This window comes from Sinohyriopsis cumingii, chromosome 18 (genome assembly GCF_028554795.1).
Source record: "Sinohyriopsis cumingii isolate HCF-2022 chromosome 18, ASM2855479v2, whole genome shotgun sequence".
Taxonomy (NCBI): Eukaryota; Metazoa; Mollusca; class Bivalvia; order Unionida; family Unionidae; genus Sinohyriopsis; species Sinohyriopsis cumingii.
The window spans coordinates 83846729-83865356 of NC_142978.1; the positions used below are offsets into that span (position 1 = coordinate 83846729).

Below are 18628 nucleotides of genomic sequence, written 5' to 3' on the forward strand. Positions count from 1 at the left end.
GCTTAAAGATCAAAGGGCAAGGTCACAGAAGCTAAAATTGTTATTTTGGGTTCCAAATAATAAGTGTACTTTCTTCAAAATTCCTGCATCCAGATTTTATCAGCTTCAAAGATAAAGGTCTCTGAACATAAAATTGCAATATTGTTGATTCATAATAGCTGCATTCAGGACAGGCTATCATCATGTAACTTTTCATGTTTACAAACAGGTTCTTATTGATTGAATATTTTCAATGCATGGTTTATATCATCTATGAAATGCACAAAAATTGTTACCTGTGAATGAAAGTGAATCCCAGTGGTACTTTCACCTTGAGGCTTTGAATGTATTCTCATTATTTTATTGAGCGATCTCTGTTATGAGCAACCACCTGTCATTTATGACCACAAATGTGAAGCAAGGATCACTTTTTAATATAAACACAATGTCATGAGTAACCACCTGCAGAATGCAAAGAGTGACCATGAATTCTTGGCAAAATATGCATGTGGACACTACCATGAAAGACCACATCACACAACCAAGAAAGGAAATAAACACCAATGACATTTATTTAATCCCTTGTAACCATGACTACTTAAAGGTAAAGACTGAACGAAAACAAACAAAAAGTTAGGCTGGCTACCCATTTCTTAAAAATTTAAAGGTCATGCTTGCAGTGTCACCAGACTAAAGTACATGCAGATTAAACCACCATATATTGAAAACAGAGACAAACGCCATGCACTTTTATTTAATCCTTTGTAACCAAACAAAGACTGTTCTAAACAAAAACAAACATCAAAAAGTCAAGTCACCTTCTCAGTGATATGGCTCCGTGATTTCCAATTGATTTGCATTATGGACTTTATTTTCCCCCAAACTGCTGTATCTAGGTCACTACTCCAGGCTATTTATATCTTAGCTGCCTCACATACCTTAGGGACTAGAGATGGGCATTCTCTAGGGTAAGATGACTGTAACTCCATCACACCTTTTACCTATTTTTCTCGGGTATTATGGGTTACATATTTGAAGAAGGAACCAATATTTGGAGTAAAATATCTTTCTTCAGTAATACTTACCCATCATAATACGGGTATGGCCTCCCAGCCTCCCTGCAGCTGCATACTACTAGTGAAGTATGGATTCCATTCTATTAATAAATGGATGCAATTTGACACCAGTGCTGTTATTCAAGGGAGAGCACTCTTTTCTGACTTCCACCTACGTGAGCAGACAAGTTTTTGCTTTTTTATAGCTAAAATTTAATGTAGAAGAGATGGATTTATGAGGTTGTGTTTTTATTCTTTAGGTATTATGATAGGGTTATCAAAGAAATTTATTTACTCCAGCGTTTGGTTTTCCATGGAGATCTGTGCAGATATAATGTAAACTATTTAGTCTTTTGAAGATAAAATTGTAGAAATTCACTTTGAATTCATGTATTTTCTTGGGTATCAGTTTTTTGTGGATATAGAACAAATAACATTATCATCAGAACTTTATTGTGGATGGGGATGGGATCCTTATATCTATACATTTATTTTTTTCTGTCTTGAAAACACATTATTACTATGAAATCCACAAAAGTAATTTCGTTTTCCATGAATAAAATTAAACTGAATTCAGAAGTATCTTATATATTGTAAAGTATTTTGTATGTTCAGTGAGAGAATGAAATAAACAAACCCAATGAGTTTTTGTGAAACTTAACAAACAATTTAAATTATCAAATGAAAATTTAAGAGGAATTTACAGCATTATGAATTGGATCCAAAATTATCCTGGAAAAGTTCTGTTAAAGTAAAAAAAAAGTAATGATACATATAAATTTCAGGTTCAAGAATAGTCTGCTTCTGCCAACAGTCCCTATGTGTTAAAATAGTGTTGTCCAGAACTCTTTGAATAATTCACAATCATTCCAAAATAATATTATAGTCCAATGAGCACACTCTGTTTCCACTGAATAATCCAACTATTTTTCCTCTCAGATGATATCTGAATACAACATAAAATACATCTGCAGACTTGATGTTATAGCAAGAACGCAAGAAATAAGAATGAGAAAACTGCCCAGTCTCAGCTACCTATATACAGGCAGAAAGACTCAAACACATATATTATCACTAAACTATGTGATAAATTGCAAATCTCCAGCATCATAAAGTGAAACATGATTTAATGCATCCAGTGTGAATTGACTTAATTCTTTGAAGATACCACCTGACCAACCTGTTCAGTGGGAGAAAGCCTGAACTTGTAAACATATTTACTAGTACTTTTATTATTAGTAACTGTCAACACTTATGTAAGCATCTATTATAGATCCTATGCAGCTTTTCATTTTAATATTTTAAAATAGAACCAATGCTTGTGCAAAAAATTTAACTATAGATAATCTCTACAATTTACAGCCATGAATAAAAATTACAAAAATTATAGATTTAGATAACAAGAGTATCTTACATATTGTATAGCATTTTGTATGTACAGTGCCAAAGTATCTTACATTGTATAGCATTTTACATATTGTATATTGTATAGCATTTTACATATTGTATAGCATTTTACATATTGTATATTGTATAGCATTTTATATATTGTATAGCATAGCATTTTACATATTGTATAGCATTTTGTACGTGCAGAGTATAGTACTGTTTAGCATTTCATTTGTATATTGCCAGTGTGTCTTAAATACTGTATATCATTTTATACATACAGTGCCAGATCTTGGTGATGTTTTCCTATGGACGTATTATCGTTTATTCATTTTGAAAACATGCTGTCTGATATTTTTGTTAGCAGTATTGTTCTTTTATTTCTTTCTTCCAAGGAAAATGTTCTCTTACAGTGCTGTTTGATGGGGTGTTGTGTCCAAGCTAATTGCAGGGACACTGTTGTTTGCCAAGCAGTACTGTAGGACAACAATTCCCAGGGGAGAAGGACATAATATATTGAGTATTTTTCATGCCATAATGATGTGTCATATGACATCCGAACATGTATATTGTGGAAGCTGGAATAGGTTTAAAGGTCATATTATCCCAGATTTACAGGGAAATGCCCACTGTCCTAAACTAAGTCCCTGTAGTTGGCCAATCAAACCTTGAGAATTTAACACATACTAAATACAGAATATCCAGATGATTATGTATTATTGGTTTTGTTTACTTTAGTACTAATTTGGATTTTCCACTAACATAGCTAAAATTATATGCCATTAAGCATAACCACTGTGCAGTTTGATAGCCATCAGGTATCAGTAATAAATAAGAACTCATTGTTATTACTATTCTGAACATGTAATATAAAAAATATTTCTGTGTTTCCAGTGTGGGGTAATAGAGTGTGTACCTAACAGCAAATCTCGGGACCAGATAGGGAAGCAGACAGACATTAACCTGTACCAGTATTTTATTCAGAAATATGGGGATGAGGATGCCTCTCATTTTCAGACAGTAAGTAATTGTCCAACAATAAGAAAAAAAAATTCAACCAAATCAGCATATCTCTGTACTATTATTTCAAGTTGTCTGTCATGTTTACTCTCAAGTCCTTCAACTCTTAGGGTTGAATTGAAAAAAATATAAATTTTAGAAAATGGGTTTTGTTTTTGAAAAGTGCTTCAATTTTTCAAAAACTAATTACATTTCTGAAAAACCTACTTCATTTTTGTCAGTGCTGTCAGAACCATATTTCTAAAATGTAATATAAGAAAAGAAATTTTTTTTAAAAAAATTGTAAATGAGCATATTCAGTAAAAGTAGGTGAAGTTGTGCATGGCACTTTAATTGGACTGACAATGCCAACGGCTGACCTTGCTGAACTTAACCGACCATAAGCTGTGTATACAAATTGGAATAACCTGCTTTATAATGTTATGGTGAAAACATTGAATAGAGACAATACAAGGTTATTTGTAAGGCTTGTGACGAGCTATTTGAGTGCTCTTGAGTGTCATATGAAAAGTGAGAAGCACAAGTTTAATGTAAATTTGTCTATTGTCACATTACATTCTTTTCATGCAACTGTGTTCAAAAAAGTGGCTTCTGGAACTTTACCTACTGTCTCAAGCAAAAGGTTAACAGTGTGCCTACACCACCGCTGTCATCAGAGACTGCTCTGCTGACAGGGTCTCGTATCATTGCTTACCATTTACCTATAAATCATACAATATACTATATAATACAACAATGGCGGACACTTCTCTCCCTTCTCTTTCAACCTATTTAAGAATCAATGCTGATATTTCAAGATGCACAGTAAATTTTGTTTAGCTCAGGCATGCAACTTTTTATGCCTATGCTAAGTTTGACTTACTATAGCACCTTTAAAGAAAGCCAGGCCACTTTCCCATGCTATAATAAACATGGTCATATCTTGCTGACTTGATATGCAAATGCAGCACAAATATTGTTTGCAAATAGCAGCTGTACCAAATGTAATACACAGCCACCTTACAAATTAAATACTATGGGACAATTCTCTTTTTGTGATGTTTGTAGTCCAATAAAGTGGCAGCTTAAAAACTTTAATGGTATTAATGTGTTGGACTCATCCCTAACGCAATTACCGATCACTGTGCAGATAGTCTTTTCAATTGTGGGCACATGGTAGCTGTGCAAATAGCCTTTCCAAAAGACAGTACATGGTAGTCATGTAAAAAGTCACTACCAAAAACTTTTCTATGATGGTTTTGTCTGTTTCTGAAAGGGTTGTTCTTGTTTTTACTTTATTTTATCATAGGAATAATACCTACTTACTCTCAATTTGTGCAAAATTGGGGACACTAGCAATGATTTTCATTTTGAACTATGCTTAAAAATACACTGACATGATTATCATGTTACTTTATGTGTTATTGCAGGCCTGTCAGAGCAATAAATTAATTATCATTTTTACTTAATTTGCTATTACAGGTCTGTCAGAACAATTAATTAATTGTCACTGTTTTATGTGTTAATGCAGGTCTGTCAAAACAATGTTAATTGTTACTCTTTTTTTATGTGTATGTTATTTCTTGCAGGTATGTAAGAACTATGAGTTAATTATCACTGTTGCTTTATGTGTTATTGTAGGTCTGTCAGAACTATCAGTTATTATCACTGTTGCTATATGTGTTATTGAAGGTCTTTCAGATCACAGAGTTACTTTTTGTTGTGTTGTTGTAGGCCACATGAAACACCAAGATGATTTATCACTTCCTCTGTGTTATTGTAGGCCAGATAGAATACCAAGATGATTTATCACTTCCTCTGAGTTATTGTAGACCACATGGAACACCAAGATGATTTATCACTTCCTCTGTGTTATTGTAGGCCAGATAGAACACCAAGAAGATTTATCACTTCCTTTGTGTTATTGTAGGCCAGATAGAACCAAGATGATTGATCACTTCCTCTGCGTTATTGTAGGCCAGATAGAATACCAAGATGATTTATCACTTCCTTTGTGTTATTGTAGGCCACATGGAACACCAAGATGATTTATCACTTCCTCTGTGTTATTGTAGGCCAGATAGAACACCAAGATGATTTATCACTTCCTTTGTGTTATTGTAGGCCAGATAGAACCAAGATGATTGATCACTTCCTCTGCGTTATTATAGGCCAGATAGAATACCAAGATGATTTATCACTTCCTCTGTGTTATTGTAGGCCACGTGGAACACCAAGATGATTTATCAGTTCATCTGTGTTACTGTAGGCCAGACGGAACACCAAGACGATTTATCACTTCCTCTATGTTACTGTAGGCCAGAAAGAATACCAAGATGATTTATCACTTCCTCTGTGTTATTGTAGGCCAGATGGAACACCAATGTGATTTATCACTTCCTTTGTGTTAGTGTAGGCCAGATGGAACACCAAGATAATTTATCACTTCCTCTGTGTTATTGTAGGCCAGATGGAACACCTATGTGATTTATCACTTCCTCTGTGTTATTGTAGGTCAGATAGAACACCAAGATGATTTATCACTTCCTGTGTTATTGTAGGCCAGATAGAACACCAAGATGATTGATCACTTCCTCTGTGTTATTGTAGGTCAGATGGAACACCTATGTGATTTGTCACTTCCTCTGTGTTATTGTAGGTCAGATAGAACACCAAGATGATTGATCACTTCCTCTGTGTTATTGTAGGTCAGATAGAACACCAATTTGATTTATCACTTACTTTGTGTACTTTTAGGCCCGTCGGAATTTTATCATAAGTATGGCTGCCTACAGTGTAGTGGGTTTCATGCTACAGATAAAGGACAGACACAATGGTAACATCATGTTGGATGAAGATGGTCACATTATACACATAGGTTAGTCTTGTTGCTCATAAATATTCAATGTATTCAAAACAAATTTAAACAGTTTTCAGAATAACTGCTTTTTTGCTCATTTTCAAGGAATCAGAATTAGTGAAAAAATATTTTGCATGATAGTATAGATGCTTCAAAGCATTTTATTCACATGAGTTGTAGATTTGCTGCATTAGTTTTACTCAAATTTCATGGCACTAGAATATATTGATGTACATGCAGGATGTTGTAAGCACAATACATTCCATTTACTCAGTCACCCCAACCATTCTTTAACAGAAGTTTCAGACAGGCTCAGCACAGAGTTAATGTAGAATCCTAAGTGATCAGTAGAGATAATGCAAGATCCCAAACAGTCAATAGAGATAATGCAAGATCCCAAATGGTCAATAGAGATAATCTAAGAACCAAAGTGGTCAGTAGAGATAATGGAAGATTCCAATTGGTCAGCAGAGATAATGTTAGATTCCAATGTGGTGAGTAGACCAAGTTATGATTAGGACAATAAAGATTTGATTATTTTTTGTTCATTCATCAGTAAAACCATACATGTGAAGCTACAAGTGTAGTCAAAAATGGTTTGTATTTACAAAGATGCGGATAGACACCTTGTAAATACATGTCACTGTTAAGTTCCAATAAAAAGGACTATCATATCCTAATAACCCATTCAGGCATACCTCTCTCAAAGTTACAGTATTACAATAATTGCATCATTGTATGTATGTGTGCATGTGTGTGTCTGCATATGTATGAATGCATGTTTTATCAGATGCTACAGATATGAATCTGATTCCGTTGTTTTCTAGACTTTGGCTTCATGTTCGAGAGTTCCCCAGGAGGAAACCTGGGTTGGGAGCCAGACATCAAGCTAACAGATGAAATGGTGGCCATTATGGGTGGAAAGATGGAGGCCCCGCCCTTCCAGTGGTTCATGCAACTCTGTGTACAAGGGTATCTAGCTGTCAGGTAATTACACTACACTTCTCAAGGCCTATGGGTTTGGATGCGTATTCATTGCCGACCTGGACACTTTTCAGCATTTTTTAATTTTCTTTCCAAGATCAGCCGATAGGGGCAATACTCTATACAGCACTCCCTCAATATCATGTCCATTATTATAACACGGTTCCTGTTACAAGGCAGATATTGTCATGGATCTCATGTCATTAATTGATTGTAAATTTATATGCATCATGCACTTCATTTTAAGACTGCCTCATTATAATACCATATATTATATGGCTGCCATGTTAAAATGAGGGAGAACTGATATTTCAGTTTTCTAGTTACATTGATGTCAGTGGTAGCATGGACAATAATAGTAAGATTTTTTGTAAATAAAAAATTAGTGTCAATGATTTTGAAACCTGTTTCAGTATACATCATAATCAGGTTCACAGGCATCACAGAGTCATTCACAGACTCCTTGTTTTAATGTTCTGATCAGTTGTAACATCTCTGTGCAGTATAAGTAGTCTTATTTTTTGTATGCTGGTAGATGTTAAAATTGTGATTAACCCATAAAAATATAACCCTTGTTAAAGCGCCAAACCATGAAGTCATAAGAGCCTACATTGCCTATCTGTCTCTCCATCTGTCAACAATTTGGTTTCTGCAGGATCATTTTAGTAGGAATTGTTCAATTTTAGTCAAATTTGGCATATACTTTTATATTGATACGACCTCAATAGATTTTCATTTCCAGCCTTTTAAGTCTTAATATACGGTCCCCAATTGCCCATGCTCTTGTCGTTGGTTTCAGCAACAAAATTTTAGTTAGGTTTGTTTATTTCAACCAGATTTGATAATCATCTCTTCATTTATGTCATTTCCTCTATACTTTCACTGACAGGAGTTACGACTTCCTGATTGTTTTTCCTCCTGACCTTGGTTTCCATAGCATAACTTTACCAGATTTGTTTAGATTTCAGGCAGAATTGGTATTTGGCTCTATCCTTATGAGACTTTGCACTAACTTTGTTGGTACAGTCCTGGAGGTTTTTTAAGCTCAGTTGGTCATATAGCAGAAGAGCTTATGAGATGATACATTGTCCATTAGCACAAGTTTCTAATTGCTACTCGCCCTAAACTAGTTGGAGTATTGCAATGAAATTTTACTTATACAATCAAAACATGGTCTAGTTAGTCTGAAATGAAAATGGAGTCACTCTGACATCCAGTATGGCCGCAGCAGGGGCCATCTAAAAAATATCTGTATCACTAATCCTTCTGCATGGTTGGTCATACCAACATGAGGTTTTCACTAAAGACTTCTTATGAGGTATAGTTGGTCCTAACTGAAAACGCAGACAACCTGATGTTCCATATGGCTGCCATGGAGGCTATCTTCAGAATATTGGTAATGCTACTCCTTCTGAACATAAAGTCATATTGACATGGGGCTTTCACCAGTAGACTTCTTGTGATGTTTGGTTGGTCCTTAATGATAATGGCACCTATCTGCTATTCACTTAAAGACTTCTTATTATGTCTAGCTGGTTTCAGATGAAAATAGGGGTGATATTATGTGAGATATGGTCGCCACAGTAGCCTTCAAATCTTGTTATCGCTGCTCTTGAATGGAAAGTCATATTGACTTGTGGTTTTCATTAGTAGACTTTGTATGATGTCTAGTTGGTCTGACAATCTTGTTATCACATTTCTTCTTGAATCAACATGGGGTTTACACTAAAAGGCTTATTATGGCCATCTTGAACATATTGTTATCACTACTCCTTTGAATGGACAGTCCTGTCAACATAGGAATTTTACTAAGCAACTTCTTATGATGTCCAATTGGTCCTAATGGTGCCATTCAGTCATTCAGTATGCCTCTCACAGTGTCCATCTTGAAAATCTTATCTTAATTTCTCTTTAACAAATGGTCATATAAGCATGGTATTGTCAATGAAAGACTTCTTTTGATATATAAATGAAAATGGGGCTGATCTGACTTCAAATATTACTGCCACAATGGCCATCTTGAAAATATTATCATTACTTCTAGATGGCTGATCTTTTCGACATTGTGCTTTCACCAAAACACTTCTTGTGATGTCTTGTTGGTACTAAATAGAAATGGTATAAATCTAATATTGAATATAGCCACTATGGCATCCATCTTGAAAATCATGATATTGTTGCACCTGCAAAGTGAAAAGTCATATGAACATGGATTGCCTCTAGAAGATGTCTTACAATGCTTTGTTGGTCCTAAATGAAAATGGCACCAAGTTGACGTCCAATATGTCCACCATAGCAGCTGATTTGGAAATTTTGCTATTGCTGAAGAATATCAAAGATGATTTCTGTACTCCACAGTTAAAATTAAGAAATGGTGTTACCTTGAGTTCCAGGAAATTCTTTTCCACATAATTTCTTGGAGGAGTCATGGCCCCAGAATGCCATCCTCCCAACTTTCCCAAAGACTAGTTCCACTGTTTATGGTCCAGCAGAGAGATTTCTTATTATCAGGTGGATTTTGTAATCACCAACAACTCCTTTGCAACTATGTCATATTATTGTCCTTACATTAACAATTGCATGCTACCACTCTGGAGGACATAATTCGGATCCAGTATTGATCAGGCTTGGAGTATGGGCTTACATCATCAAGATTTTGGACAAGATAAGTGATGAGTGACATCGCATGCATGTTATTGAGGTTATCATGTGTCTGATTCCTTGAACTTGTTTCTACTCTTATTTCTTATCTGATTTTGATCACACTTGGAATTTGAGCTTACATAATCCAGATGACAAATGAGATTATTTGCATGCAAGTTCTATATATATATATATATATATATATATATATATATATATATATTAACTCATTCGGCCCCAGAGGGTTTTGTCGTTTTTGCTTGAAATGCATGTGTGAAAGACATTTTGGGGGCTGTTTCTGAATACATCATAATACATCGGCTTTCAACAGATTTTCCATGAGGATAATGCTTAGTTGTATTAGAAACATCGTTTTTCATTGGTTATTTTGCTTTGCGCATGAGCAGAAGGGTAAAAATTGGATTTTTTTTTTGTTTTTCATTTTTTTTTTTTTTTGCTTAATGGATCCATCATTTTCATATGGAGACCACTCTTTATTCCAAATGCCCACCTTATCCTAGTTTTTGCAAAGGTTCACTTGTCTGTGTGCAGTTCAGACCAGTTTGCCTTAGATCTGAGGCCAAAAGGTCTAAAATCCAGACACAAAATCACACCCTGACCACGAGCTAATTTTAGGTGAAAAAAAAAAACGGTCCAAAAAATTAGGTTTTTCTCTCTGTATTTTGTAGTGCAACTAGAACTTCCAGATTTTTTTTATCATTGTAGAGCTATGTCTGTCTGCTTTTTTGTAATACCACCCACTTTGGTGTATCTTAAATGACCTTGATGCTGCAGAGGTTGGAAATAGGGTACAGCCTCATCATGCCTACAGGCGGGATTGGGGCCGAATGAGTTAATGAGGTCACCTTGCATCAGATTGGCTAACCTGGTTTCTATTCTGGGGACCACTTCTTATGATCTGATTTTTGTCAAGCTTGGAATAGAAGTTTATCTCATAAAGTTCTCAGATGAGTTTAGCAACAAGCAAGATCCACAAATATTACTGAGATGATTTTGCGTGTGATTGGTTTTTCTTCTTACCATTAAGGATGCTATATTTCTGATCTGACTTTAAACAAACTTGGAATGTGGGCATATATCATCAAGCTCTCTGACAAGCGCGATCATGAACAAGGCAATATTGCATCTGATCACCAGAGCTAGTCAACATTCCACAAGTCCTATTCTGTGATTCATTTCTGATCACATTTGAAACATGGACTTTTATCATCAAGATCTTGGATAATTAAGAATGCTATATTTCTGATCTGATTTGAACAAACTTGGAATGTGGGCGTATATCATCAAGATCTTGGATAATGTTGATAATGAGCAACATCTGTGCATATGAATAGGCAATCTTGCATCTGATTTGCTGAGCTTATTACGACTAAGGGTATCATATTTCTGATCCATCTTTGATCAGATTTTGAATATGGTCTTGGACAAGTTCAGTAATGACATTCACACATAATAATGTGATCTTGAGATTCTTACCACTGTCCAAGCCATATTGTGATCTGATTTTGATCATACATGGAATATTGGCTTGTATCATCAAGATCTCAGAATGTTAGATAATAAGATTGATGCATATAATACTGGGATGATCTTGCTTTGGATTGGCTGACCTTGTTACCACTATCAAGGCAGTAAACAATTTTTATTGTGTTCAAAATATAGGCTTATCAAGTTCTCACACAAGTTCAACAATGAGAGGTATGCATGCATATAAATTAGGTGATCTTGTGTCTGATTGCCTAAGCTAATATTGTCAAAATGTTGGATGACTATTATCGTATTTACTGTATATTTTGGGACACTGTATTTTTGGGGACACCATAAATTTATTTTGAAAGTAATTTTTTTGTGCACTGTATGTTCTGGGACACATCACTTTTTTTGAGTCATAATTTGTGGGACACCTTTTAAATCATTCGAAAATTACATGTTGGAAAATGCACTAAAATGTAAATTTTATTAAAGAAAACTTCAAAAAAGAAAATGCTGTGAGTGTTGTTTGTTTACACTTTTCTTCCTAGATGCAAATTTGCTAAGAACAAAAGCTCAGGTAAGAATGAATCTGTGTATATGAGAACAAGTTCAACTTTTTCTGTTCTAATTTTTGCTTCAACAAAGTTTTTGTAATATTAAATGTCAAGGTTTATTTGCCGTTCATGCTCGTTACAAAATTTACTTTGGCAAAATAACTATTGATGAGCACAGTATAAACTAGTAACTGTAATTATGTAAAAATAAATTCAGAGAGAGAGAGGAAGAAAGAGAGAGAAAGATACCGCTAGATAGTGACGGTACAAAGTAATTGATAAACATACTAATTTTGAAACCGAACATCTTTTATTTACACAGTAGTGATATCTGACATAATCCAAGTACTGCTGAACAAACTTGAATTCTGCTAATATATTTAATTTAAATCCTTCAATCTGTCCACATTCTTAATTGCCCACTCAGCCTCCTCAAGCTCAAATCCATCAAATTTGTCCTCTTCACTGTTGCTGCCATCACATTCATTACCTCTTATGATATTGTCCTCACATCCATTCACGTCATTGTTAATACCACAAACTTTAAATGATTTTTGGATCAGATCTGGCTTGTCCCAAAGCAGTTAGATTGCTTTCACAATCCAGTCCACAGCTGTTTGTTTATCTGCACTTTTAATACAAGACGTGTTGTCATTTTCCTTGAAAAGGCCGTCCGCTGCTTTACGAATAAAATTTTTACAGCTTTTCCTCATGTCAGACTTGACCGGTTTATTTACAATGAAACTCAATTTATGGACGTTTACTTGACACAAATTCCTTGGCATAAATGCATATAGTGTCCACACTAACAGGGATCTGCAGATCGCATTGGACAAGAACCCACATTGCAGTTTTTCCATCTAACTCATTGCCGTATGATACTGGTCGTCTCCCACTCCTTGTTAAATGTCCCCATTCATTCAGCTGCTGAGAAAAATCTATTTTGAACCAATTTGCAATGGCTGATTTGGCGATATTTAAATGTATTGCTGTTACTCGAATTCCATGCAGTTTTGAGAAATTTACAACTTCCTCTTTTTGCTTTAATGTAAAACACTTGTAATTCCCTCGCCTGACATCATCATTTTCGTAGGCATCATCTCTATCCTGACTGGGGTGTCCAATTTCGTGTCTTTTTGCAGCTGGTTCATTTACATGACACTCCTCTCTAGCACGCTTTTTTGGTCGACCTACAGGCCTTTTAGGTGAAGCTTTAGGCAATGCATTTTCTTTCCATGCACAAGGGAAGGCCTCTTCACTACTTGATTATCATATCGCACTACAAACTTACCCATAATAGCGTAGATCCCCATTATATATGCTATGTACGTGATAACAATGACTGCCATGAATCACTTTTTTGTAAATATGTGAGAAGTTATCATTTCAAAATGTTCCATTGTTTCTATTTATTTTCAAAATCCCAGTGAAAACCGGTAAAAAGAAATCAAAGTTGGCTTCCCCATCTCAGCTAACTTTGTATACATATCTATAGTTTAAAAAAAGTCTCCACGCTAAAAGGAATCCAAAGTCTGCTTCTGGGGTGGGCTTGCTTTGTAATAAATTAACCATTGTATTTGATATCCTACCGGTAAGTTCATACAATGAGTTTATGGCTGTTACAAGGTGTGTTTATTCAATACCTGGGCTTTCATTTATATGTTTTCTGTAGTCATAATTGACACAAATGAGTTTCGAGTTCTTCTGTGTAAAGAGTATACACAGCATTAACTTGCTTTAATAATACTTTTGACACAATAATGATTTTAGTTTGTGAGATATTGTCATATTGTTACCATGGATATAATACACTCTTGATTATTTTGTACCTTACACCATGTCACGTATGAATGGCAGGTGCTTTCAAGCAATGGGGTTGATAATTTTCACTCTCTCTCTCTCTCTCTCTCTTTCTCTCATTCGTATGTGATTTTGCAGGATCCAGTTTTCATTCTCATGACATTCAAACCTTTGAGGACAACCAAACATGATTTGTTTCTCAATATTCATGTCAATGACCAATTTGTTGTCTGATGAAAGCATTAACACTATGGATGCATGCGATACTTGTACAGAGTTCCTTTAATAAAATGCTAATGTCAACCAAAAAAGTGAATAAATGATAACAGTACAAGGTTAGTTTCTTTCATTTATTTTCAAATGAGCATTTATCTATTTTATTGTAATATGCAGTGTGGTTGGTTGCGGCAGTGGGGGAGGTGCAAATTTAACACAATTTATTTCATTTCCTAAGTCTTGGGACACATGATGTAGGTTTTAAAAAAATCACCGTAAGTTCTGAGATACGAAAAAAAATAACTATTTTTTCATGTTCCAACATATGTGGTAAATACAGTATTATGAGCAAGACTAATGCATATCTTTGTGGTTACCTAGCATCTGACTGGTTGAGTCTTTGCACTCGAGAGACAATATTTTTAAATGGGATTTGATCTGTTATGTATATTTGATTTATTTTTTATTTAATTGTTTGTTTGTTAGTCTTTACATTTTTTTATTCCATTACATGCTATTGTAATGTAACTTTATCTACTGGATTTGATATTGTTCAGCTCTGACTGTTTTTGACGTAAACAACTAATAATAGAAACTTTTTATCTATGCTGACCTCGTTCCTGACCTTGATTCAAACCAGTAAGAGTTGAAGTAAACAACTTTTTTTAATTTTTTTTTTTAATTCTTTCTCAGAGTAAGATTGATAAAGTGGAATTGAGGCCATACTTAGAGTACATGACAAATAACATGTAGCATTTACAAACTCTGTTTTTTCCAGAGGATTGACCCACATCTGGGCATCTGTTTTGTGTTTTAGCAAGATTTATTATTGATGTTTTGAGAAAGAATAGTTATAAGTGCCATAACACTTGAGAAGTTAAAGTGTTTTATGTTGTGACCAGTTTTTGGGCTAATTATTTTGTTTTCATCAAATTATTTGGATTCCAAGAGATTTTTTTCCCCTGGAAATACTAGTGCTCTAAATTAATTCTTGGACAATGACAGTTATCAGAATTTACACAGAATTCAAACACTGGAATATTATTTTTTGTGATTCAACAAAGAACTGTTGACACATCAGTACGACACTGACCACAGTATATGTCATTACCTTCCATTTTGGATTTCATTGGGATTCGAACTCAGTTTCATTAGGACTTCTTATTACTAGGACTTCTATTTTTTAATTCTCTGATTATTTTTGGATTTGATTCTTGTTTTTCTAGGGAAATAAATTATTTGTTAAATTTTACAAAGCTTGTTGTCTTCACTTTTTTCTTGTTACGTTTTGTAAGAGTCTAAACATGTAACAGATCAAACTTGGTAACTAGGCTTATATTATCTATATCTCAGTTAAGTATAATTATGAGCAAAATCTGTGCATATTAATGATGTGATGTTGCATTGGATTGGCTCTCCCAATTTAATCAAGGTCGGTAAACGGCTAATTATCTCAAGATGTTTGATGATTTTTATTACAATCTAGTCAGTGGCTATTTAAGAGGTGATCTTAGATCTGATTGGCTCTTTAGGTTCTACTTTTGATTTTTTATATATGTAATAGGGTTTTAAAAACAGTATGTCAATATGATACCAAATACTTAAAATAAATTGCAGTAATAACTACCAGAAGATAAAAGCTTCCAAACTAGTCTTACAAGCTAAAAGAAAAATGATCAACATGTTGAATGGCATAAAATAGAAGAGATAAAGCTAACAAATTGAAAATCTTCAAAAATATATAATTAAAACTTGTTATATATAATGTATTGTCATTAAAAAGTCCAAGATTTTATCTGATGATACATGGTCACAAAGATTCTTAATGCAGTTCGGATCAAAAACAACCTTTGTCAAAGAGTGTATTTTTTTTAGAATTTTGATAAAGTTTGGTAAATAGGCTTATATAATCCAGATGTCAGTTCAGTATTGTTATGAGTGAAATGAACTCACATTTAATTATATGACATCGAATCTGATTCCGCTTGTCAGCACTCTAAAAACTATATTTCTTATTAGATTTTAATTCAAACTTGTTAAATAGTTTTATATTATAAAACAATAGATCTGTGGGGGGGGGGGGAAGAGGAAATGCAATATGTGTATATATTTTGTTTCATTATTAATTTTCATTGTTCACCCACAGACCCTACCAGGATGCTATCATCAGCTTGGTGTCGTTGATGTTGGACACAAGATTACCCTGTTTCCGAGGCCAGACAATAAAGCTCCTGCGAACACGCTTCCAGCCTCAGGTTACAGAGAGAGAAGCAGCATCATACATGCTTGGCATTGTCCAGAAATGTTACCTTAGCTGGCGAGCTAAGTCATATGATATGATCCAATACATGCAGAACCAAATCCCCTACTGAGCGGTAGAGGCAGAATTTAGTCCTAAAAAAATAATTAAGAACCACTTTGCTTGTGCAGAATGAACTCCCAAAAAAAAGTATTACAAAAGTGTTGTAAATAATTACATATTTGTGTATAATAATGCTGTTTCAAATACTCACTTCATAAAATTGAAACAAAATCTTAAATTCATGAAACTCAATCTCATTATTTTGGAATGGAAACTGTATGTACGTTTGAAATATGTGTAGTACATGTATTGTGTCTTGCTGCTTTTAAAATAGCTGAGCCTCAATAATACACTAATGAAACATTCCACACATGCTGTTTCTTTCTTTGTAATAAACCTTAGTAACTATTTTCAGACTGCTAGAGAAAAAAATATGAAATCACTTCAGCATCGGTGTAGTGTAGAGTCAACATTCTCTCCTTTAGTGTCAGGATGGGTTGTAGAAAAGTACCATGATAATGTGCCCCATCCATGATGTTCATTGTCATTGTGATAATTGATAGTGTCCTTGTTTTATCAGCCAAACAGTTTTAAATGTTGTCATTGTTTTATGAGCAGAACAGTTTTAGATGATATTGGTCAGAGCATATTTTCCCTGTATTCTTGACCATTTCAAAAATGGTTACTCAGAAAACTATACCGTCTTACAATCGATATAGGATGAATATGCGTCATGCTGTAATATATTATACTAGTACAGTTCTCTTTGTAACATGATTAGTACAGTTCTCTTTGTAACATGATTAGTACAGTCCAAGACAGCTGTTTTTCAGGGACTTTACAAAGAGTTTTCAAGGACTTCTCAGAGTTTTCAGGGAATATTTTTTTACAAAATTACTTTCCTTATAAATGCATAAATGGGTACAAAGGTAGCAAATTTGGAAAGCAAAATGATTAGGGCACCACTACAGCAAAGTGGTACTGCTCCAATAATTGAACTACACATTTTATGCCATTTGATATATCCCATTTATTACTTTTGAAATGTATGTAAAGCAAAATTATGAAATTAAAAAGTAACATTTTATTGTTATGCGAATGATATTTTCCTGTTAATAAATTCAAGCTTTTGGAAAAATTGAAGATAAAACCAACTATTTTAAAATTCAATACATTTTCAAGGCAACCCCTTAAATGCATGGATTATTTTTCATAGATATACAAGCTATGGGAGTTCGATATTGCCTTACAATGAAGTACTTTGCTTACTCAATTATAAGTGGAGTCAAATTGTAAACAACAATGATCCTGATCTGCTATGGCATAATGCAACTGCAGATCACGGTCTGTGTTGTTTGTTCTACTTATTACTCCTAAAAAAATGCACAGACCCAGATGGATAATTATGTGACAGTAGATCTGGGTGTGTGCAAATTGCAATAGGAATCATCTTATAATCAAGTATAGACAGTACATCATAATTTTACTAATACTTATTGTAATGGGGTCCATGAATATACTCACCATGTTACAGGAAACATGTTATAATGAAGGGTTTTATTGTGAAGGGAGACCAGTAATAGTAATTTGTAATGAGTTTATGATATCAATATAAACAGTGTATTTAATAGAGAAGTATCTACACATCATTTTTTTCATTTGGATTTTAAAAAATGCCCAAGTTATAGTTTGACAGTAAAGATATTTTTAATTCTATTTAGGAGATAAGCAAAAATGTACTTTGAATTATATATTGGGTAGTAAATTCTTATACTGAAATTACAGTAAAACCTGTCTTGAGAGACCACTGCTATGAGAGACCACCTGTCTTGAGAGACCAGGTTCTCCATGTACAGATTTAGAGATTATATAGTGTTATAACCTGTTATGAGAGACCACCTGTCATGAGAGACCATTATGTTTTGGCAGAAGGGGTGGTCTTTCAAGACAGGTTCCACTGTAATACAAATATTACTGAAATACAAAATAACAAGAGTATTATCTTTCCAGCTAAAAATGTAAAGGTTTGTGTCTGATGAAAGAATGTTTAATATTGCTTAATATTGCATTGGCTTGATTTACTTAATAAACTTCTTTGTCATCTTGAGACAGTTAGTTTTACCCTACTGATGACCGCTGTCATTCCAACTGTGATCACCTTTGGACAAAATGTTTCACATTCCATTTCTTAAAACCTGTTTGCAATCCTATATGACAGTTTGTTTTGTATGTCAAATATTTCCTTGTAAGGGCTGTTCCAGTAAAACATATATCCCCCACCCACCCCCCCGGGGACAGCACTTCAAAAAAACTTCTGTTGGAGGTTGTGTTTCGAACTATTTTGATTCTGACA

The 18628-nt window shown here is 34.2% G+C and overlaps 1 protein-coding gene across 2 annotated transcripts in view; it reads left to right on the forward strand.

The window, feature by feature from the left end:
* LOC149777183 (phosphatidylinositol 4-kinase alpha-like) overlaps nt 1–18382 on the forward strand; it is a 209270-nt gene extending 190888 nt beyond the window's left edge. For both annotated transcript variants that reach the window (XM_089941887.1, XM_089941888.1), the window contains 4 exons: nt 3318–3443; nt 6180–6300; nt 7110–7269; nt 16120–18382. In XM_089941887.1, the coding sequence (XP_089798013.1) occupies nt 3318–3443; nt 6180–6300; nt 7110–7269; nt 16120–16345 (633 nt within the window). In that variant the 3' untranslated portion in view covers nt 16346–18382. The remainder of the gene's footprint in view (nt 1–3317; nt 3444–6179; nt 6301–7109; nt 7270–16119) is intronic.
* The last annotated feature ends 246 nt before the right edge of the window (nt 18383–18628 follow it).